Source organism: Pteronotus mesoamericanus, unplaced genomic scaffold (assembly GCF_021234165.1).
Source record: "Pteronotus mesoamericanus isolate MK-2021 breed Mesoamerican mustached bat unplaced genomic scaffold, CSHL_Meso_final scaffold_167, whole genome shotgun sequence".
Taxonomy (NCBI): domain Eukaryota; kingdom Metazoa; phylum Chordata; class Mammalia; order Chiroptera; family Mormoopidae; genus Pteronotus; species Pteronotus mesoamericanus.
The window spans coordinates 12,344,948-12,369,461 of NW_026555308.1; the positions used below are offsets into that span (position 1 = coordinate 12,344,948).

General features: G+C 44.4%; 1 protein-coding gene across 1 annotated transcript in view; it reads left to right on the forward strand.

The window, feature by feature from the left end:
- Window positions 1-24,514, forward strand: part of BMERB1 (bMERB domain containing 1) — a 105,743-nt gene that overhangs the window by 75,338 nt on the left and 5,891 nt on the right. Inside the window, exon 3 of the mRNA XM_054589615.1 lies at window positions 18,803-18,876. Coding sequence (XP_054445590.1) covers window positions 18,803-18,876 — 74 coding nt within the window. The remainder of the gene's footprint in view (window positions 1-18,802; window positions 18,877-24,514) is intronic.

The window sequence follows — 24,514 nt, forward strand, 5'->3', positions numbered from 1 at the left end:
CTGGGAGGCAGAAGGGAAGCAGCAGAGGGCTGCTTTGAGGGCCCCTGGTTAGATTGGAGGTAACCAGACAGGACCACAGAGGTTCCAGCTTGTCCTCACTGTCTTTCACCTTCCATCCAGCTTGTCTTCCTGACCACCAGGTCTGATGACCAACCACCACCCCCATGTCTTCCAGGCACTTGGCAAACTAGGCAACAGCCTCCTATAGACCTGTGCACCTGCTCGCCTCTGTGGCCCCATGTTGCTAGCTGTAGGTGCCTGACTTGTCAGAGCGCCTGACTGGTGACTCCTCTGTTCCTCCCACAAATGTGGAAGGTCTAACTCCTACAATACATTCCTTGTCTCATAACTCATGGTGGTCCTGCTTCCCTGATTGAACCCTGTCTGACAGCAGCCAGAGACTGAAGGCAGTGAAACTTACCCATTTTTACTGGGTTGCCAGTTCTCCCAAGACCACTGGTTCCTAATTTTGACTCACCTGGAGTCAAGCAATCACACCGGAATCACCTGGAGAGTTTTAAAAGAAAATGCTGATGCCTGGGTCTTACTCCCAGTGTCTGATTTAATTGGTTCAGGGTGTGGCCCGACCACTGGGAGTTTTCAAAGCAGTTGGGATCATCCCCCAACCCCCATTTCACAGATGTCCCCTAACCCAGGAGTCCCCAACCCCTGGGCTGTGGACCGGTACTGGTTCGTGGCCTGTTAGGTCCAGGTTGCACAGCAGGAAAAATTGTCTTCCACGAAACTGGTCCCCGGTGCCAAAAAGGCTGGCGACGGCTGCCCTGACCTCTTCCCTGGGTGAATTAGAAGAATCCTGGTGTCCCTCAGCTGCTTGCAGATGACTTTTTTTCATAACGCGTTCTTTTCTTTGATGCCAATTGGCCTCAGACAAGAGGTATAAAATCTGCCCTGTGTTGGCCTGTCTCCTCACACAGCAATAAGTACATCTTGCTCCATTAGGTTAGAATCGTGATCAGAATCAGAATGAAGTGTATGTCTGTGGTCTCCTGTGGTGTATGAGAATTCTGATGCCATCTGTTGTCTTCATTATCATATCCATCATCGAAATCCATTTATAAAGCCTTTAGTTGAACCTAATGCTATATGTAGCAAGAAAATTATAATGGTAAGCTTTCTGAAAACTTATGCCCAGAAGTGGAATTTATTCAACAATAATCGCATTTAATTCACTCTATTTCAGTTCTCTTGTTCTTGACCTCTAAAAACTGACACACATCTCCTTTTTCATTTTTACTTTTTAAAGCAATCACGTGAGGAAGCCAAGAGCTGGGAGACGTGGGATTTCTGAGCTTCTTCACTGAGGGATTTTGGGATTAGAGTGTAATAACGGTAAAGGTGGTTCTGGAGCCAGCTAGTGCAGAAGTGTATTCCCAGCTCTAAAACTGAATGACTGTATACACCTTAAGCCACAGGTTCCTCATCTGTACAAGTGGTATAATGACAATTCCTACTTTATGGAGTTGAAGTGAAGGTTAAATGAACTAATGCAGGAAAACAACAGTATAGAGCCCAGCCCTTTATAAGTACCCCTTACATATTAGCCATGAGAATTCTTAGGCAAGTCTTTCTGCAACCTGTGAAATAGTTGTGAAGCTAGAGTTTGAGCCAAGACACAAATTGTCCATTTATAGAATGAGATCGAAATTTCACTTGGAAAGCAATACTTTAGAAAATGTCTGAATAAACTGGCATTTTGGTTTGACATGAGGTTTCTCCAAATGGAGTTTGTGAGCTGTATCAGATCATGAAAAGCGAACTCTGTACCCTCCTTCCACCTTGAAGATGGAGAGTATCCACTGCTAGTCCATGTCTTCAAGTGCTCACACTGCCTCACCGGCCCTCTGTAACTGGCCTTGAGAGGCTCTGGGGGAAAACTCCATCTGCTCCGAGGACAACTTAGAGTAGGTTTGCTTCAGTCTGTGCGCGCTCTGGTGATTAAATTCAGGGAGTCCTGCCCAGGCAATCATTAACTGCCTGGAGGAGCCAGCCCTCTGGCCATCTGTTGTCTGTCATCACTCTGGTTTTCCCTTTGGTCTCATTGAGCCATCTCAAGAAACTTTCAGTTCCTCTCTGCTTGCTGCCCTCACATAGTTAACTAGAAACATGGTCAAGGGATCCATGCTGTGGCTGAAAGAGGATTGGCTTGGAGGTGGGACTTGGATGAGACTTGGCTGAGTGACCTTAGTTGGAACTGAGGTACATGCTGGGGTGATTTTAGGTAGTACGCTATTTGGGAAAACATTAATTATGAACTTATTTCGTGTCTTTTAGTTGTATCTGTTTTATTATATATAGAGAGAGAAACATTGATTCATTTGTTCCATTCATTTATACATTTATTGGTTGATTCTTGTATGTCGCCTGACCAGGAATTAAACTCACAACCTTGGCATATTGGGATGATGCTCTAACCAACTGAGGTAACTGATCAGGGCTTGTTTTCATGTCTTTTAAGGAAAAATATTGGTTTTTTGCTTATGGTGCTATAAAAGGTTATGTATTTAAAATTTTTATATAAAAAATGGCCAATGTAAAGAAAAATATTGAATAAATGATAGAGGAGAGGGCATGAGATCTGGCAAACATTTCCATAGTGATATGCAAATGCCCGATGATTAGGAAACACTTACTCAGCCACACTGAGCCAGGGGCCTGTGACTGCCACCTCTGGTAGGTGGTGGCAAGTAGTAGGCACAGCCAGAGGCAGCACATAGTGTGATTAAGGTGAAGGGCTTTGCCTGTGAAAGAGTTGGTGTCCCAGCTGAGATGCTTGCCAGCTCGGTGACCTTGGGCAAATTATTTAACTTCTCTGAAACTTTTTTGTGTGGTGTTTTCTGACATCACCATCAGATGACAGAACTAAAACAATTTAGTGGCAAGTTTGATGTCCTTTATGCCAGGGAAAACAACCTATGGATTGGGGTAGTACAGTGTTTCGCAAGCAGTGAAGCACTCTTCCTCAGGGATTTTGGGCAAGAGTGAAGTTGACGGAGCATTAGAAGATGCACCATGGAAACGGCATGACTGGCTACGGGATCTCCTTCCAAGGTTAGTAGGTCCTATCTTTTTGGGTAAGCTAAGCTAGTCAAAGCTGAGTTGGAGGATTGTGATTGGTGTCTGTTAGGTTTTCTCGACAGGTGTTTCAGATGTTTTCTGTAAGTGCAGGCTGACTTAGGTTTAAATTTAATATTTTTTGATTTATTGATTTTAAAGAGAGAGAGAAACAGTGATTTGTTGTTCCACTTATTTATGAACTCATTGGTTGATTCTTGTATGTGCCCTGACCCGGGGATTGAACCCACAGCCTTGGCATGTAGGAATGGTGCCCTAACCAACTGAACTACTAAACCAGGGGCCAGGATGACTTAGGTTTAGATCTGTGATGTGGGTCTGGCCACGGGGGCGGTTCTCATTTTGTGTGTCCTGGTATACAAGTGAGCTTTATCACCACTTCTGACACCAAAGGTGGTTTTCTTCTGACACCAAATATGTGTTGCTTTTTCACACCAATGCACTGATTCTCCGACGCCAGCTGGATATCCAATAATTCAATCTAATTCTGACACTATTTACTTGGAGTTAAGGTCTCAGCTTGCAAGTTTCAGGGCATACTCCCATAAGACTGCTCTTAATTCAGATGCCAATTTTAAATCCTGAGCCACCCACACTTCTGCCCAACCAACTATAAGATCAGGGTTCCCATGAATTTTAGATTTTATCCAGTAGAAATGCTAATCCTAAAGGTAATGGTTTTATTGCCCTCAAGGCTGTTAACCAGCTTTCTACTTAACTTGGCAATCTTATTTTAAGGTTGTTATTAAAAAGTGCTGCTGAATCCAGTTCCTTAAGTGCTCTGGGAACGAGATTTACCATCTTACTGGTTCCCTCATCAATGTCTTAAAATTTCATTCTGACAAGTGTTCATTGCTTATTTGTAGGAGCTATGTTTTTAAATTTTGAGAATATGCCTTAGCAAGCTCACCACAGCACCAGGTCCGAGAGAGTTCCCTGTGCCCATAGTTTAGTTCCGTGGGCATTCACAGAGGACTTCCGTATGCCAGGCACTGTGCTGGGCTCTGCAGAGAAAATGAGAATGGGGAAGACTCGTCCCTGCAATCAAGATTCTCATAATTACTTATGGGGAGGTGATAAGTATATAAATTAGTTCCTCCACTTCAAGAAAGAGAAAGGCATCCCTGGCAGCCAGGAGCTAGCCCAGCTCTCACAGCAAGGCCAGAGTGTTCTGTTGAACAATAATTTTGCCGATAGCCAACATCAGACAAGGCCATTCTGAGACTGTGATCAATCAAGACAACAAGACTACTTTACAAGTGTGTCTGAAAGCAAATAAAGACATGAACATTGCCTAAACAATAAAAATGACAAAACATTTCCATATCTTGGCCCATAAGAGTGACTGCTGCTTCCTTACTGTGTTCTTGTCACTTTATAGATAAGAATAATTAAGATGCCCTATCAGAGAATCATCCCATTTTCTAGTAACATCCAGTCCAGAGTAAATACCCTTCTCCTTTAATCTGTCCCCAAAACCATACAGCGCAAGCCCCAATCTAATAATAAGTCATTTCTAACATTCTTTTACTGACATTTTTTTTGTCTAAACTGAGTTAAGGGGCAAATAAGTCAGGTACCAACTCATAGATGGTGCCAGAATAGGAGCACTAAGGTGACATAAGATGGAGAATATAGTCCCCATCAACAATTCCCTCTGAGGGAAGACGTGTGGTTGGCAGGAGCCACTTGGGAGACAAGCTTGTTTTGGTTAGTGTGCTTGGCTGTACGCAACAGAAATCAACCCTCTCTGACTCAAGCAAAAAGAGAATTTACTGGGGTAGGGGATCCTGGAATCAAAGGGAGTCTGAAGAACCAGGTTTGGAAAATGGATAGGAATCAAGAGGGCTCCAGAAGCCTGGCCACAAGACCAACCTGGCAAGGACACCATTGCGAGTGCCATTATACACCATAGGTCTGACTTCACCATCCTTTCTTCCCTGTGTCATTTACTCCTTGGTCAAGGTCTTGGGCAAGAGCTTCTTGTTGGCTGAACCTGAGGAAGAGGGCCTGCTTCCTTTTCTAACGTCTCTCACAACGACTGAACGGTTCCACAAGACTAGGATTTGGATACTGAGAATGGGAAATTCCAACTTTTGTCCATTACAGGTGCATGACACCCACTCCCCCAAGGGCCATTTGTGAATAGCAATAGGTGGTCTAAGTATAGTGAGGTTTGCTATCTGCAGAATTTCTGTTGTTTTTGAAGAGGGTTATGCTGAATTAATGTCAGTGCTGAATTTCATAGCACAAGGAGGGGAGGCTCCTTGCTGCCTTAATAGGGACACCCAAGTCAGACTGCTTGGATTAGTGCCCAGGCTTCACCATTTAACTAGTTGTATGAGTCTGTGTGAGCCACTTAACTTCTTTGAGCTGCATGATCTTCATCTTTAAAGAGAGATGGTCACATAGCATCTACCTCAAGGGGTGTTATAACCCTTACGGGGATAAACTGAGATACTCTGTATAAAGCACCTAATGGCTAGCACATGGTAGAGTCTGAATAAATGATAGCTAAAATCATCGTCATCATTGGCATCGTCATCATCGTTGTCACTGCCACCTGTGATAATCTTTTTCTCACACAGCACTCAACTTCTCTTCTAAAACAAATGTGGAATAAATATTTAAAGAATGTTGAAGGGCGCCCCCAAATTTGCCCACCTGTAATTCCAGTCAGTGATGTTAAATTTCAGGATTCTGGCCTACCTGTAGGGAGTATTAAATTATGGTGTTTGGCAAGTAATACAGACCAAGGCTTCTACCTGTTCCCCTCCTCCCAGCCAGTAGATAAATATTTGCCAGAGAACCACTAACTATACCCCTACCCTGCCCGGCTTTGGGGCACCCAGCAGGAGATTCTTGTTTTTTCTTTGTGGTTCACCAAGCCCTAGGATCCTGCTTCCGTACGAAGGAGGCCACTGATCAATGGTGCTGAGTAAACATAAGGTTGATGTAAATGTCAGTTTAGTTATTATCAGAAGCAGATCTGTTTCTGAAGGTGCAGTAAGTGTAAAGGGAGATGTGAGTGGGGATTATGGATAGCTCCAGGCTTGGAAAAGGATGCTTGAAGGCTGGGACCTTGGTAGGAGTAAGGCTGAGCTCCTGGGTGGCCCAATCCGTAGGCTACAGAGAGGCCGGTGGGAAGAGGGACGGAGGAGACTTTCTTGGGGTTTGGGGCAAGCAGATTGTGTTTCTAAGCTTTTTTTTTCCCCCTCAGTTGAAAGAAATGAGAGCTTTAGAATTTCTGTACAGGAGGGGCTTGGGGCCAGCAATCTGCTCACAAGGAAGGATAGGGGATTTATCTGAAAATTGCATTTGCCGTCGTAGCAGGCCCACGGATTTTACTCAGATTGAGTGGGATAGATCAATAAAAATAGTATAATTTTCTCCAAGTTTTTTATTATACATTACATGACATGGGGAAAGATGTCTATCGTCCATCTCAAAAACATTTTTAAACATTTTGAGGGCTAATGGAAATTATGAGATGGGGCTAGAGCCGTCCCGCAAGAAAGCTGATCCCTTTGGAATTGTCATAGTTTGAAAGCATTTTAAAAGGCTCCTGACTGCAAGAATGAGGCACAGGATGGGGGCACTGGGCCAGAAGGGGACAACTTGGTATATGTAGGTGGCATCTCTAGCCAGTTTGTTGTGGCAATGGTCAGGGCTCTGGAGTCAGACTGTCTTTTTTTTCAAATCTTGTCTTTATTTCTTGCCAGCTGTGTGATCTGAGGTGACTTATTTAACTTCTCTGAACCATCTATAAAGTTGCTAATGATAAGACCTGTCCTACAGATTGTGAGAATTAGATAGTGCTAGGCCCAGTGCTCAAATAGATGTTAGCTTTTGTTGGTATTGGCATGAGAGAGAGGGAGGTGGATGCAGGGCGGGAAGGGAAGGTTTGGGAGGGGAGACATCGCACTGGTACTCAGCAGGTAATGGAGAATGGAAGGCACAGGAGGACCCCGATGCTGAGAGAGCTCAGAATAGAAACTGTTGATAGCAGCCTGCAAAGTAGGATCACTTGAATTACAATGTTTAATTGGATTTCTCTGGGGGTGACTCACTACCTTTGATGCTACTGCCCTTGTGAGGTCTCTATCATGGAATCTGAAAATTGTCTACTTGCACTTGTAGTCTTGAGGCCCTGTTTCAAGACAAATCCAGGACTGTGGGTACTCTTCCTTGCCTGCCCGACAGCTTGTCTTTCTTCATCGTGTATTTCCTGTGCTGTGTCAGACATGGTAATATGCTAGAACCACAGAGGGAAGAGGCAAAGTCCTTAAAGGATGCCCAGCCCATTTAGGAAGAAACACAAGTGCCTGAATGATTATTAGGAGGCTGGGGCAGCATGTAGGAGGAGGAGCCGATTGAGCCTGGGAGCATCAGGAAGGCTCCAGAGTGGGCGCGGAAGTTGTCACAAAGGATGCATAAGATAGGAATTAGTCTGACACCAAGGTATTCTGGGATGGGAAAAGGAGTTGAAGGGAGCAAAGGCTTGAAGGATGCAGGTCAGGGTTCATACTAACATGCAGATGGGCTGCTAGCCCAAATGTGAGCTCTGCGGCTCGAGCGAGGCTGAGGAGACAAGGGCAAGGAGGGAACCTCACTCTTCCACTGCCGCGGCTGCAGTACCAAGACGGTCTGTGTTCGCCTCTGAGGAAAGGGGTGGCCCATGGTAATTTAAAACAACAACCAAAAACTTTAAAAAAATTTTAAAACCTTAAAAAGCTTTTTAAAAATCCAGATAATACATGCGTATTATAAAAAATTACAGTACAAAGAAGCAAATGAAAGAAATAAAAATTTGTTCACGATAATCACTATAATATTTTGATGGAGTCTTGCTGTCTTTTTTTTTTTTTTGTATGCATATGTACTTTGCAAAATTAGATCAATATTTATTTATTTATTTTTTTCAATTCTCACTCCAAGGTATGTTTACTGATTTGAGAGAGAGAGAGAGAAAGAAACATCGATGTGAAAAAGAAACTAATGTGAGAGAGAAACATCCACTGGTTACCTCCTGTATGTGCCCCAACCAGGGATCGAACTCCCAACCTAAGTATGTGCCTTGCCTGGGGATCGGACTTGCAACCTTTTTTGGTGTATGGGACAGCACTCTAATTCACTGAGCAACCTTGCCAGGACTGGATTAAGATTTCTTAACCAGTCCTGGCCAGTGTGGCTTAGTGCATTGGCTGTTGTCCTGCAAAGAGAAAAGTTGCTGGTTTGATTCCCCAACAGGGCACATGCTGTGGTTGCAGGGTTTAGTCCCCGGTGGGGGCCAAAGGCAACGAATTGATGTTCCTCTCTCACATCCATGTTTCTCTCCCTTTCTCCCTCCCTTCCCCTCTCTCTCTTAAAAAAAAAGAATTAAAAATAATTCTTAATCAGTTTTTAAAAATATCAATAACATCTCTTCTGAGCATCATTTTTAGTGCCTGTGTGGAATTCCATTATGCATATATATACCATAATTTATTTAAGCAGTCCTCTACTATTGTTGAACATTGAGGCTGCTTCCAGTTTTTTTGCTATTGGAAACTAAGCTATATTGCACATAATCATATTTAAATCTTTATGGATTTCTTAATGATCTCCTGAAGATGAGATCATAGAAATGGAGTCACTAAAGTCACTAAATGTTTTCAAGCCCCTTGACATACGTTCCCAAATTGTTCCCAATTTTCTACTCCCATCAGTCAGTCTGCTGGCCATTTTTGTTAATTCTCTGTGGGGCTTTTTTTTTTGCTGTCTTCTCAAACTCCCACACCAACCAGAAACTTGTCATCAGAGGGCTCTCCAGCGGCAATGGAGAGGAATAAGGTGAGGCGACGCCATTATTCTCACCACTCCGGTCTGCAGGCTTTCCTCTTCCCCAAACACAAAACTGGCCTCCTGGGCTAAAATCAGAAAATGAGGTTGCTTTTGAAAGTCTGGTCTCCCCTGTTTTATAGGCTTGCCAGAGAAAACAAAGGATACCCAGTTAGATCTGAATTACAGATAAGCAATAAATCATGTTTTTAATATAAGTATGTTCTAAATATTGCATGTTGGTGTCCTTATACTAAAAATGATTTGATATTTATCTGAAATTCAAATGTAATCTGGTGCCCTATGTTATTATTTGCTAAATCTGGTAATCTTATCACCTTAGTGTCTTACTTCACCTAGTCCAGGTTGGCTGTATTTTCTTTTCGTTTCTTTTTATTTTATTTTATTTTATTTTATTTTATTTTAGACTATTTATTTATTTTTAAAGAGAGGGAAAGGAAGGGAGAAAGAGAGGGAGAGAAACATTGATGTGTGAGAGATACATTGATTGGGTGCCTCTCTCTTGCCCTCAGCTGGGGACCTGACCCAGGCATGTGCCCTGACTGGGAATCGAACTGGCGACCTTTTGGTTCACAGGCTGGTACTCAATCCAGTGAGCTATACCAGCCAGGGCTTCTCAATTTTATTTTATTCTCACTTAAGTTTTCTACATTTCTCAATTTTCTTTTTGAGAAAATATTGCAAACAAGCTGGTCAGCAATAACTTTTTTCTCACCTGAGAATATGTTTATTGATCTGAGAGAGAGAGAGAGAGAGAGAGAGAGAGAGAGAAACATCGATGTAAGAGGGGGACATTGATCAGTTGCCTCCCATGCATGCCCTGACCAGGGATTGAACCCACAGCCTATATATGTGCCCCGACCAGGGATCGAACCTGCAAATTTTTGGTGTACCGGATGACACTCCAACCAGCTGAGCCACCCAGCCAGGGCTGCAATTATTTTTAAATGATTGTTGAGTTTTCCTTGTATAGTTGTAAGATTATGTATGCAACCAATGTCATATTATTGGACATTTATGTTGTTTCTTCTCCTCTCCTCTCCTCTTCCCCTCTCCTCTTCCTTCCATTTCCCTCCCCTCCTCTCCCCTCCCCCTCTCCTCCTCCTTTTCCACTTCCATCTTCTTCTCCTCCTTCTTCTTTCTCCCCCTTACACTCTCTGTCACCTGTTTGGAGGTTAATTTTTGTCTACATCTTTCATTCTTTGTGGGTCACTCAGCCCAGGGCCTCAGAGCTAGGATTAGGGAAACCCAGAGCCAGAACTCCCTCCCTTTCATAGCTCACTGAGCCATCCAATGGGATGGCTTATATGTCTAGTCTAGGCACTATCTTGCCAAGTGATTGGGGGATAAAAGTAGAAACTAAGAAATGAAATCACAAAACTTAATATCTCCTTCAGTGAAGCAAAGGATGTGAAGGACAAATGCTATCGCAGAAACTGCCAGATTGCATCAGCAGGTGCCTGCAGGAAATCTTTTGGCCGACCTTGTATACACTGGCCACAGCCCAGCTCCCCCTGGAGCCCAGAGAAGAAAGTGGTCATGGGCTCTGGACCTTCGGTCAAAGCTGAGTGGCTAGTGAGAGGCCTGATGTCTTGCCATGTGGCCCTGGTAGCTGGCCTTGATTTCTGATGTCTCTTGGAAGTGAAAATTGAGTCAGAAAGCCCGACACACACTAGGCTCTCAATAAGTGTTTTCTAGGTGATTGACTAATTGGATAAGTTAGCAAGTCAATGAATCAATGATCAGTATTCCCCTCTCCAGGCATTGATTTCTTCATCCTTAGAAGGTGAGAGTTCTTCTACCTCTAGCAACTTGGTTAGTCTCTGATTAATTACCATGGTTCTTTCTGAAGATCAGAACCCAACAAAATTTTTCTATAAAGGGCCAGCTAGTAAAAAGTTTAGACTTTGCTGGCCATATGGTCTCTGTCACAATTACTCAACTCTGCTGTTGTAGCACATAAGCAGCCAAAGATAATACACAAATGAATGGGCATGGCTGTGTTCCAATAAAACACGATTTATGGACACTGAATTTTGAATTTCATATAACTTTAATGTGTCCAGAAATGTTATTTTTCTTTTGATTCCCCCCTCAACCATTTATAAATGCAAAAACAAGTCTTACCTCATGGGTTGTATACCAAACCAGGCACCAGATTTGGGCCCTGGGCCATAATGTATCAAACCTGCTGAATATTCATGAGTAAACACATCTTCCAGAAAGTCCATGGAGCTCTTTAAAGAAAAGTTCAGAATGAGGATGCCCTTTCTTTCTCCTTGGTGCACACATAATTGTCACCATTTCTCCCAAACTGACTTTCATAGACAGATTGTTGTGCCATGCTCTCACTTGAGAACCTAGGATGGCTTCCATATCAAGTCCTTCATAACCCAGATCTGTAAGTCACCAACACGTCCTACTTGGGTGGTGTCTTCACTGTCATTAGTCCAGGGGTACCACGCCACTTTCTACAGCCAGCGTTTGACTAAGCTGTCCCCTCTACTCAAGTGCCCGGTACCTTTTTCCCTGACCATCCAGATTGTCCCCTTCCTGTACCTGGCACCTCGAAGCTGAGAAGCCTTCCCCCAAGCGACTCCGATTTCTGTCTTCCCTGAACTCCAACAACCACATGGGACTTTCCTACTCCCAGGTGAGAGATCAGACTGCCAGGGTTCAAGTTCCTGTCACTTACTCTGTGACCTGAGCAAGTCCCTAACACCATCCGAGGGATGATAGCAATAGTACTCACCTCCCAGGGTTGCTGTGAGAGTTAGTGGAGATGATTTGTGTAAAATGTTTGGCCCAGAGCCTGGTGCCGATAGTATAAAAACAATAATAAATGCCAGCTATGATTATATTTTTGTATTATTTGACTTTTTTACAGGGAGGCCATATTTATATAATATTTATATAGTTTTAAAAAAGGCCAATAGTACCCTTTTAGGTTTGAAACAACACTTAGCAATATTGTCGGTAATTTTTCCAGGTAAAATTTTAATTGACATGTAGCGTACACACAGAAAGGGCAGAAATCGCAAGTGTTCAGCTTGATGAGTTTTTCACTGTTGGTAATTTTCTCTCCCAGATGAATCAAAACAGGGTCAATCTAGAAAACCCCTGGCAGAGAGGAATAATCTGTGCTTGAGGGAGGTGACATGCTTTTGGAAACAGTGTCACATCCAGAAACAAGAGTCTGCTTATGCAAGGGAGAAGCCAGTTAATGCACAGATCAGACTTGTGCCACCGGGAGAAAACAGGCAGCATGGTCTTCAGTGATGTGTCACAAAACTTTCCCTTTCAGAGATGAGTCACCTGAGCCTATGGCGGGCACCTCTCTGCTCCCTTGGTCCCCAGCATGAGGCTGAGAGATAGCTGAGCTCACGGGCTCCCTGGAGCTGTCTCAACCCTTACCCTCCCCCGTGGAGAGTGTTGAAGTTCATTAATGCAAGAAACACTAAACAAATGTACATATCCATCATCTCAGTGCCATTAGGCTGGAGGAAGGTGAAATAGCACTAGAAAGTGAGACTAATCCTTTGACGTAGGAATGTTGGCTAAGCGTTTTCCGGAGTGTCTGCCAGCTGACTCACCCCCTTACCCAGGGTGGAGGGGTGGACTGAAGTAGCCTCTCATATGTATGTACCAAGCGTGGGACTGCCTGCTCCCCACACATAAGCTAATTTCATTTTCATAAAACCCTGAAACAAAGGTATTATTCCTTTCAACTGTGAGACCCAGAGCAGTGTGGAACTTGCTCAGTTGTATAGCCAACGAACGGTGGAACTGAGATCCACACTCAGGTCTGGCTGGGTCTAAAGCATTTTAATTCATCTATGTGCTAATAGAACAGGGCTCCAGAGTTCGTTGAAACCCATCATTTTATACATGAGGAAAAAGAGGTCTGGAGAAGGGAATGGCTTGCTCAAAGTCACTGTGGTATAATAAAGTATGTTTTTGGCCTTTGCCCCCAGTTCCTGGCAAAGAGCTCCTGAAACTCTTACAATTTCCGGAATGATAGTGTGCTAGGAACATCTTTGATTCTGTTTGTTCTTTGACTCCTATTCCTGACACAAGAGCTTCTCAGATCCTGGGAATTTCCAGAGTGGTCAGAGTGTGTTTTTGTATGTGAATGAGAGGACAGGTGGCTGGGGCCCCTGGACCGGAGCAGGATGCGGTCTGGTCACCGGGAAGACCAAGGCATGACCAGGAGCTTGGAACATTCAGCCTCATGCCCCATTCTCGGTGAGGGGAAAGGGGCTGCAGATTGAGTTAATAGTCCATCCTACCTCTGTAATGTAGCCTCATAAAAATGCCTCAAATATGAAGTTTGGGGAGCTTCCAATTGGTGAAAATAGGAATTATAGGAAACTTTTCATCTAACTGTTCATCTGTATCCTTTGCAATATTTTTTATAATAAATTAGTGAATACAGGTGAATGTTTTCCTGAGTTTTGTAAGCAGTTCTAGCAAATTATTGAACCTGAAGAAAGGGTCGTGGAAACCCCAAGTTTGCAGTGAGTTTGTCGGAAGTACTGGTGGCCTGGACCTGTCCTTGGCATCTGAAGTGGGACTGAGTCCTTAACCGGTGGGGTCTGCGCTGACCCTGGGCCATGAGCGTCAGAGTTGAGTTGGATTCTAGACACCCAGCTAGTGTCCCCTGAGAATTAAACTATTGCTTAGTAGGGGAAAACCCACACATTTGGTGTCAGAAATGTAGAAAATCAGAGTTTTTCTTTTAGTTATAGAAGAGGTTTGCGGTGACTTGGACTCAGATCCAAGCTTCACAGCCCAGACCAATGCTCCATCCCTATGACCAGCTGTTTCTTCTTCTTCCCACCCATCCCAAGACGTCCAGTGCATCCACAATTTATAAAAGATGGGCCCAATTCAATATTACTTTTAAAAGTCAATCCTTTCCTCTGTCATTCTGCTTAGGCCTTCCCATTGTGTCTCTGCTGGCTTTCCACAAGGCTCCGGACCATGTTGGTTTCAAAGAAATTTTCTAAAGCAGCAGCACTTGTCTTCTGACAGAGCCTGATCACCTCTCCCCTCCCAAAGCTGGTACAATGACCCACTTTCTTCGTTGTCCCTGTGTGAGAGGCTGAGATGCAAACGACACAGGCTGGCTTTCTTCTTCCTGCAATGATCATTTTCTTGAAGATGACCTCTCTCTGTGGAACATACTGGCAGCAGAGAATGTTAATTGTGCAGAGAGCAATTAACGTGGCTTATTCAGAAGTTCCAACCAAGCTTTGAAAGTGCTTTGCATGAACTATATCAGTGTCTTTTGAACAATATTATTTAATAGCATTAGAAAATTATCATCATATTATGCTCACAATGAGCAGAGCATATGTCTGTATGTTTTGATCTTAAAAATGCACATATCCACATACATGTATCAGTGAATATGTCTTCAGCCGCAAGTAATAGAACATCTGATTAATAGTGCCTTTTAAAATTTTTTAAAAATTAGAGTTTACATTCAATGTTATTTTGTATTAGTTTTAAGTGTATAGCATATTGGTTAGACAATCATATTCTTTATAAACGCCTTCTAGCTCCATTTGTGCTGTTGAAAATGGTAAGATTTCCTTCCTTTTAATGGCCAAGTAATATTCTATTGTATATATTTACCACAGCATTTTTATCCACTTATCTGTTGATGGGCATTTAGGTTGCTCCGATATCTTGGCTATTGTAAGTAACACTGCAATGAATGATTAATAATATCTTAAATCTTGGCTGACAAACTGTTCCATTTTGCCTGGGACTCAGGGGTTTTCCAGGACATGGGACTGTCAATGCTAAAACTGGGATTGGCCCAGGCAAACCAAAACAGTTGGTCACTCCACTTAAAGCATAAGGACATTTTGACATTCCATGAGAAGTCCAGATGGAGGAGGTCCGAGGGGTCTGCGGAGTGTCATTGGCGGAACAGCTCTTTCCTTATTCCCTTCTGCCATCTTCCGCAGTGACTGCAGCAGCTTCAGGACCATGAGGGGTAGCACCTAAGACTAATCATCTTTCCCAGAAGCCCTCCCCTAGCAGACTTCCTCTTACATCCAGTTGGCTCAAAGTGGGTCTCATGACCACCTCTACCTGCAAGGGAGCCCCAAAGAATGGGTGTCCAGTGAAGGCAAATGGGATTGCCATGAATGGTGCTATAAACTAAGTGTGTACCCCCTCCTGCTAAATTCATATGTTGAAGCCCTAATCTCCAGTGGGATGGTATTAGGAAGTGGGGCCTTGGAGAGGTGATAGACCATGAGGGTAAAGCCCCCGTGACTGAGATTAATGCCCTTATAGAAGAGACAAGAGAGGCATTGTTCTTCACCATGTGAGAATATAGTAAGAAGGTGGTTATCTGCAAATCAGGAAGACAGTCCTCACCAGGAATCAGATCAGCTGACATCTTGATCTTGGACTCCACAGTCCTTCAGATCTGAGATACCAGTGTTTGCTGTTTAGCCACCTGATCGATGACATTTTTGTCACAGCAACCTAAACAGACTAAGATAACTGGCTTCCATCAGGGGCTGGAGACATTGCCTCCTAAACAAATCAGGGCTTTAGGAGGAAGGCAGAGAAGGAAGGTCAGTTCTATGGGCAACCAACCACGTTAGTGGCAACTCATACAGCCACATGGAGAGGAGACACCATGGTGAAGTGGTCAAGAGCACAAATGCGGACTAAATCCCAACATCCGCTTACCAGCGTGGGGCTTTGGACACATTGCTTAGCTTCTATTTGTTGACTTTGTTTTTCCCTTAGCGGTGGAACCCATCCCTCCGTATTCCAGAAAAAGACTGATTTTTCATTAGGTGAATACTCTGATAGACAGCTTGGAGTGTGCGCGGGGTCGGGGAGGAGGATGGGGAGGTAGGGAACAAGGCTCTTTCCTGGGAGGGTGTTCAGGAACCAGTAGGCTTTGCTTTTGCCAACTGAGGTTTATAAGTTGAAGACCACCAAGGATCCTCCTTAGACTGTGAGGCATTTGGAAGAGGAAGAGAGAGAAAGAAAAGAGATGGGAAGCTGGTAGCAAGGTTTGAGGAAAACCACAGTGCTGTCTACTAGGGATTTTTACGGTGTTCTGCAGCATGACTCCCTGTGAGAACCTCAGAATCTCATTTTACTTGTTAATGTGTGGTGGGGTTGGATGTGTTCGGGAGGACTCAAAATCATGATGAGTGCAGTTCTGAGATGGACAAAAGGCGAGGACTAAGGCTAGCTGGGGCAAGTCTGCCACACCTGGGTTACATGTACGAAAGAAATTGGTGTGAAATACACCAAAACACTTGGAGTGGAACAGTGACCTCTGGGTGCACGTGGGTCAAGGTTATGTGTAAGTTTAGGTTCCTTCTTTGTACTTGTTTGTATTTTCCCAAATTGCTATAGAGATCAGAGATTTGTTCTATAATCATATAAGAACGCTATTTTAAAACTTTTATAAAAAATATAATCAAAGTGTTTTTTTTTAAGGTTGAATATGTTAGCTCCATTTGTCAAATAAACTGCTTGTCCTGAAGCATTTTCTCTTTCTCCCTGTTTCTTTCTAACAGCTAATGATAATAACAACAGATACTATTTACTAAACATTTTACTATGTATGCCCCAGACACATGCTCCGTGCTTGACATGCATAATAATCCTAGGCAGAAGTACTAGTATAACTCCTGTTTTAGAGATAAGGAAAGAGACTCAGAAGGTAAGTTACTGGCACAATGACCCTTTGAAGTAGAGCTGTTTTGTGTCAGTACTCTTGCTTCTAACAACCACCTGTCTCCCTCCACCCCCACCTTTTGCCACCTTTCCTTCTCTCATCTCTCAAAAATTGTCAGTTAGGACCTGTGTCAGTCCCCAGGTTACAACCCCAGATTTCTTAACTTTAGCATGATTGACTTTTTGGACTGGATAATCGACAGGGCTGTCCTGCACATGGTAGGGTGTTGAGCAGCATCCCTGGACTTTACCGACTAGATGCCAGTAACAGTCCCCACACACATCCATTGTAACAACGAAATATGTTTCCAGATGTTGTCAAATGTCCCCAGGGACCAAAATTGTCCTCATTAAGATCACTGATCTGCATACTAGCTGTGGAAAAGGGTCTGGGAGCTCCACCAGTTGAACGATTGCTGATAGGAACCCATGGGAACAGTTTGTACCCTTCTGGCAGTTCCCCAAGCTCATTCGAGGCAGCTGCCACCTGCTAGGACATTCCAGGACAGGGCTTGACAAATGGTTGTAGTGCCTCTGGCAAATGAGATGTTCCTGCCTCTTGTTCTGAAAGCTGGGATGCTGGGATTAGAATAGATAACAAGGGCAGTTCTTGACCCACAAAGGCAAGTGGCCCCAAGCTGGTCTGTAGATGGCACTTTTTAATAGAGGCAACAGACCAGGTTCTTGGCAAAGACCCTGTGGAAGGAGGCAGAGCAGTGGACTCAGATGAGTTGATTTCTAGTCCTGGTCATACTCTCATATGCTGTGCGGACACCATTGAGCCTTTTGAGAATATTAATGCTTCCCTCTGTCTCTTCCTGGGACAGTGGGATGCTGTGTCCACACTGGCCCACTCCATCCGCTCTCTTGCTTTATTCTTCTTCATAGCACCTGACATTCTATTGTATTTTTGTTTTCTTGTCTTCTCTGCTTAAATTTCAGCTCATGAGGGCAGGAGAGACTACTGTATCCCTGGAGCCTATGACAGCGGTGAACACAGTAAATGGTCAATAAAGACATTCGGAATGAGGGCATACACCCCTCTCAGGGGGAAGCGATCTGATAGTGTCTCAGTTGCCATAGACGTGCCAAGCCCTTTGCACTCAGATTCTGTAGCCCCCACACTAAATAATCCAACATGAAGTAAAAGCCTTATGTGAATCCATGTTCATCCTACAGTGGTTGAAATAGCACAGACAACCTGAAAAACCCACCTAAGTAATTAAGATACATGCATAATTAAAACAGACCTGATAAATCTATTGTTGAAAATTCCAGGCAGCCATTGCATATATTGTTTATAATAAGATGAGTTAATATTGTAACAGACACATACAAAACTGTACTACATAATGCAAAATTGTACAGGTGACCCAGCTACTGAGATTATAGGATTGAACATCTTTTCACATGGTTGGTGGGCAATTTAGAAATTGCTATTAAAATGCACATGTTCATGTTACTTGACCAGTGGTTACATTTCTAGGAATTTATTTTTCTAGGAATTTATCCTAGAAATGTATCAGGAAACAACCCAGATGTCTATGAATACGGGCATATTTAAATAAATCACTGTATATCAACATGATGTAATAGTATACAGCCATTGCAAATGAGAAGATTTGCATGTCCAGATGTGAAAAGATACCTAAGATATACCATTAAGTTAAAAAGATTGCAAAATGTTTATGTATAAGAACAATGATATGCTATATATATGCTAGTAGCAGCATAAACACTTTTTAAAATCTGGAGGAACGTATATTAAACTGTTGGAAATAGTTCTCTCTAAAGGATGGAGATTTTCTCTGTCTATGCTGTGAATTTTTGTAATATTTAAAAATTTTAACAACAAGCTAATAAAAGAATACTCTGAACCTGCCACGTGAGCTTGCTCATACAAGCAAACAAATGCCAGGCACGTGAAGACTGGGAGGTACCATCAAGGTGCTATTAATAAGTAGTGAGGTAACAGGCAATCTTAGTTTTCCTTCTTTTGGAGCAAAACTTCTATCAAGAGCACGTGTGGTCTTTACAAAGCCACTCCCCTCCTGCACATTCTTTGTTGTAGTTGAGGTCGTGCTTAGGGTGGAGAATGTTTTCTGATGTAACCTGCTGTTGATGCGGTGTCCTGTTTCCCCAGGATGGATGACATTCAGCTGTGCAATGACATCATGGACCTGAAGCAGGAGCTGCAGAACTTGGTCGCCATCCCAGGTAACCATTTGGGACTCGAGCTGCTCAGAGCCCCCAGCCTGCCCCGCCTGTACTCCTTAGGGCTGGCACACAGTGTTCATCTGTTCTCCTCGCATGACCGCATTCTTGCAATGCAGTGCTCCCTGATCGCGTGATTCACACATAACTCTGTCAGGCAGATCCGGGTTCAAGTCCTAATTCTGGCCACCTCCTCGACGCTGGGAAAGTCACTTTATCTCTCTGAGACTCAATTTCTCCTCTGAAAACGGGGTAGTAATGGTAGTAATACCTAGCTCATTGGGTATAAATGTCCTTGTGATAAATGAAACAATGCAAACCATGTGCTTAGCTTGATATCTGGTCCAAAGTAGAAGTCTAGTAAGTATTAGCGATGATCGCTATTATTATGGTGCTTGGGAACAGGTAAAGTATGGTGGTTACAACCCGATGGTGGAGTCAAACGGAGACCTGCCGCTTATTAATGCCATGACCTTGGGCAAGTTGAGTTACTTCACTAAAATTTAATTTCTTCATCTGTAAACTGGGATAATAGTGGCATCTACCTCACTGGGTTGTTGTGGGGTTGATGAAGGAAAAAAACGTAAAATGCCTAGCATAGTTCCCATCCTATAGTAAGTGCTTAATAAATTATTTCCGTTATTATTATTGTTAACCAAACAAACTTCTGCCTATCCTTCAGGTCACAGCTTATTTGGCCCCTTCTCCCAAGAAAGCCTTCCCTGCCCATCCAGGCTGGCTTAGGTGTCCTCCGGGGGGTTAACTCTTGTCAAAGTACTTACCAGGTAATTGTCTGTTGACTCGTGTATGTCCCTGAGTAAACTCCATGCTCCTTGAGGGCAGGAATGAGGGCCTGGTAGGTGTGAAGAGGAAGGTCTCTTAAAGGAGCAAACACAAGTCTGTCTCAAGAACCCTGCCCTGGCATTGGCGAGGGGCAGCACAGGCCAGATCACACCCCCATGTTGTCGTTTACTTGAATGCTTTTGCGAGTCTGTCAGTTCCTGGGTATGTCTCAAGAGGCTGCATTGCTGCTGGTGATAGGCATGAAGTGATGTGCAGAAAATGATTTCCTAATTTAAGGAGCTCACAGGTTAGTAGAAAGAGATGACCTGACGCCCAGTGGATACCTATTATTGAGCTTAAAGTACAGCACAACATACTTTAGAGCAGGGCATCGTTCTTAATGCCTCAACACTAGGGACGCTGGGGGCTGGATAATTCTCTGCTGGGACAGGGGCTTTCCTGTGCGTTGTAGAGTTTAGCAGCATTCCTGACATCTACCCATGACATGTCAGTAGCATTCCCTTTCTTCCCTGTTGTGACAACCCAAAATGTCTCCAGATGTTGCCAAATATCTTCTTGTCTGTTGTAGGGAGTGGGGTGGGCAAATTGCCCCCTGCCTAAGAATCGCTACTTCAGAGTCCAGCGATCTGGGTTTGAGTGCAGGATGGCCAGCTAGATGATCTTCATGGAGCAACTTAATTTCTTCGAGCTTTAAATTCCTTGTCTTTAAAACGAGGTCAATACTGCCACCCTCACATGGCTGTTGTAACTATGCTGTGACGTGACATGGGATCACAAATGTAAAGTGTAGGAGCACTCAACACATTCTTGTTTTGACAGTAGTATGTGCAACCGTAGCAGAACTTTCAGATACAATTGCTTTAAGAAGCATGTACCAGGTTCCAGACCCCCTGCAGGCAGGCCCTGGGAATATGAGCGAGTGGACGGTCCTCACTGAAAGGGGGTGACAGCTAACGGGGACGAGGTTTCTTTTGGAGGTGATTAAAATGTTCTAAAATTAGTTACGGTGGTGGTTCCATAACTGAATAACACTTTGAAAGGGCGAATTGTATGGTATGTGAAATATAGCTCAATAAGACTATTACCACAGAAAGTAAAATGTCAAACATGAAACAGTAAAAGAATGAGGGAAAAATATAGCCAAATCCAGACGCTACCCACTTGACATTCTGATTCCCCGGGGCCCCGGCATTGGCCATTTTAAAAATTTTCTTATGATTGTGATGAGCAGCCAGGATTGAGAGCCACTGAGCCAGTTCAACTTTCTCATTTTACAGCCTCCCCCCTACCCCTGCGCCTACAGTAGTAATTGAAAGGTACAAAACCCAGACAGACGGGTCTAAGCATGAAACAAAAACAAGCAATTACTGCCAGGATGGTGGGGACTCCTGAAGCCCCAGGGCATTGTATTCGTTTCCTTGGGCTGCCATAACCAATGCCCACAGACTTAATGGCTTCAAAGAACAGAAATTGATTCTTTCACAGTTCTGGAGGCCAGGAGTCCTAAATCAAAGCATTGGCCTCTGGAGGAAGAACCCTTTCTTGCCTCTTCCAGCTTCTGGGGCTCTTGTCAATCCTTGGGTTCCTTGGCTTGGAGATGTCTCACTCCAATCTGCCTCTGTCACCATGGCCTTCTTCTCTTTGTATGTCTCTGGGTGTCATCTCTTCTTATAAGGATTGGATTAAAGGCCCACTCTAATGAGTATGGCCCCATCCTAACTCATAACATCTGCAAAGATCCTATTTTCAAATAGAGTTGACATAAACTTTGGGGAGGTGGTGGGTAATACTGCTTATCCCAATACAACCTCTCAAGAGTCTGGAACCAGAAAAAGAAAGCTGTTGGATTGTTCTTTGGATCTTTCTCTCCCTCCACCCTCCCCTTCTCCCTGTCTCTTCTGTCTCTCCTCCCATCTTCCCTCCCTTCTCCTCCTCCTCCTTCTTTCTCTCTCATCTTCTCCCCTCTTCCTTCATCTCTCCCCACCTCTCTCTCATTTGGGTGCGTGTTCCATTTTCTTGCTCTAGCATATGAGCCAAGTAAGTTCAGTCCATCTCTTCTGAATGATCTTCCCACATGACAGCCCAATTCCCAGGGCCTCCAACTTCCCAGGAGACTCTAACAGGCCCAGCATGGGCTGGCATCGCCCCCTTAGGGGGAAGAATTACCAGAGCCCATTGCTGGCTCATCGGGACATGTGGAAGCCACCAAGCAAAGGAGACATGAATGTATGGCCATCAGGTCAGCCAAGGCCACCTGATGCTCCTCCATTTGGGGCTGTGGCAGCCTCTTAGAGCACGTGTTGAAAGGGGTGGGAGCAGGGGGTGGGTGTGGAGAGATCTTTGGTTGCAACCAGGACCAGGACTCAGGTGAGGAGAACAAGGCATTCTGCTGGAACACAAACATTTCAGCAATCAGGATAAGTAACATTTTAATGCAATATTAAGATATCAAAATTCATGCAAAAAAAAAATCCACAATGGAAAACACCAAAAGTTTAAATAAAGATGAGGTCAGTACTGATACGCAGTGGGTAGAGGCCAGGGATGCTAGAACTTGCAGCCTGGGGGCAGTTCCATATGAAGAACGTGTTCCTCCCAAAATGCCATGGACTGCCCTGCCGAGAACCAGAGGTCGCACAGGTCATAGGGCCAGTTAGCAACAGAGTCCAGGTCCCTAATGCCGGTCCCAGTCCCATTGATTCCCCAGGAAATTGCATGGTCCCAGTCACTTCTGTGTGGAAATTCAGGTATTAACGTTTTCTTTCCTCTCCTACATTCCTGTTCACCTCTCCTCGCCTTTTCCCCCCGATTTGTTGTTAAGAGTCTTCTGGCTATTCCCTGGACCAGTGCTGAATTTAGCTGAAAAAAAGTGATGCTCCAGGCAACACATCAATAGAAGTATTAAGAAAATAGAGCACTGAATGGCCAAGAAAATCATGTTTCACCAGCAAAGGTCAAAAAATAATTTACCAGCTCCAAGATGGGAAAGAACACCTGGGACCTTCCCTGCCTTGAGGGCTTCTCAAGGACAAGCCAAGATGTCTCCCATCTTTCCCCCCATCCCCGTCTCTGCCACCACCCTTGCCTTAGAGCTGGCTGTAGAGGCCGTATCACCTTCCCCTTGGACATAGAAATAGCATCTCCCTCAGTGTTATTGGAAAGGTTTAAACTACTGAGTCTCAATCAAGAGCAAGTTTGCTCCCCAGGGGACATTGGACAATTTGCTGACATGTTTGGTTGTCACAACTGGGGGAAAAATTCCTTCTGGCATGAGTGGGTAGAGGCCAGGGATGCTGCTGAACATCCTACAATGCACAGGACAGCCTCCATAATAAAGGATTTTCCAGCACAAATATTAGTAGTGTCAAAACTGAGAAATCTAGATGAGCTTTTTGAGAATAAAAAGCTCATGAAAATATAGCAGCTTTTAATTTATTAAGCACTTACCATTTGTGCATTTATGATGCACGATTTCCTTTTCCTTCATTAAATAGGTATTTGTTTCTTTTGTACCTGGTTCAGTAAATAGTTAACCTGGTGGGCATTTAATCATTTGTGCCCAGAGTCACACAGCTGGGGAGGGTGCTAGGAGCTTGGGCATCAAGCCAGGACTCCCTGATTCTACACGGAGGGCTCCTCCTTGTGGTAGGGACTGCAGGCCTGGGAAGCCAGGCCAGAGGCCACGGCGTGGTCCAGGGAGAGGTGACGGTGGCCGGGGCTAATACGTGTGCTGGTGGAGATGAGAAGAAACTTAGAGGGTCACGCTGGCAAGCACATAGAGATGTTAGGAATCAGCTGTGTGATGCCAGCAAGCAGTGGGTGAAGCTGGTAAGCTGGTGGTTCTCAATGGCAAGTAGGTGGGTGATGTTGGAGAGAAAAGGGTAACATCACCAATCAAGTGGTAGTGCCTACAGGTAGGTGAGGGGGGCCCGTGGGCAGGTAGGTGATGCCAGTGAGTAGGCGACGGGGGCTGGAGACAGGTGCCTGGAAATAGGCGAGTGGAGCCTGCAGGCAGGTAGGAGATGCTGACAGGAAAGGCATGTGACACATACAAGCAGGTGAGCTGCACTGGCCGGTGGCAGGGAGACTGGGGTAAGTAACTGGTATGGAAGCTGGCACAGACCACTTAGAGCAGGCGGCTCCTCCTGGGCGCTGCTGGGAGGGGCCGTGTCAGTGGAGGACCACAGCTGAGTACCTGGGAGGCTGCGGGACGCCTGAACTGGAAGGAGATAGAAAACATGGTGACTAACTTGAGGAGGGAGGTTTTTCATTTCCTTGGGGACCTGCAAGTCATTACAGACCCCCTGAGAGAGCTGAGCGAGCAGGGTTCCCAGGTGAGGCTGTGGGCGCTGTGGTGACTCACGTGCTGAGGGATGGGACACACTCTGCGATGCTGATGAGTGATTTGGGGAATACGGCCCACGGCACCATGGGAGGAGCGACGCTGCCTTTGGCGATGCGCAATAGCCAAGGACCCAGAGGTTGCTGGAAATTCCACCCCCTGCCCCACTTCCCCTTCTAGTTAACTGGAGAAGTCAATCCTCTCTCTTACCCAGTTATTATAGTCTATTCACCTTTGATTTTTTTTTTCTCCAATCCTAGAAGAAATTGTCATTGCTAGTTCTAGGCAGGCAGGCAGACAAGCTGCCCCATGATTGGTTTTTGTTTTGTTTTTGTTTTTTTTCTTTTATCTTCTGAAGGGGTCTGAGCAGAGGGATCTGAAGTGGGTTGTGTTTCTGCCCTCCCAGTTTTCTCAGTCCTCATTTCCAGCCCTGGTTCGTTTTCTCTTGGGCATTCTAGCCCTTGGTGCTTAGGACAGGCCTAATGCCATCAGCGT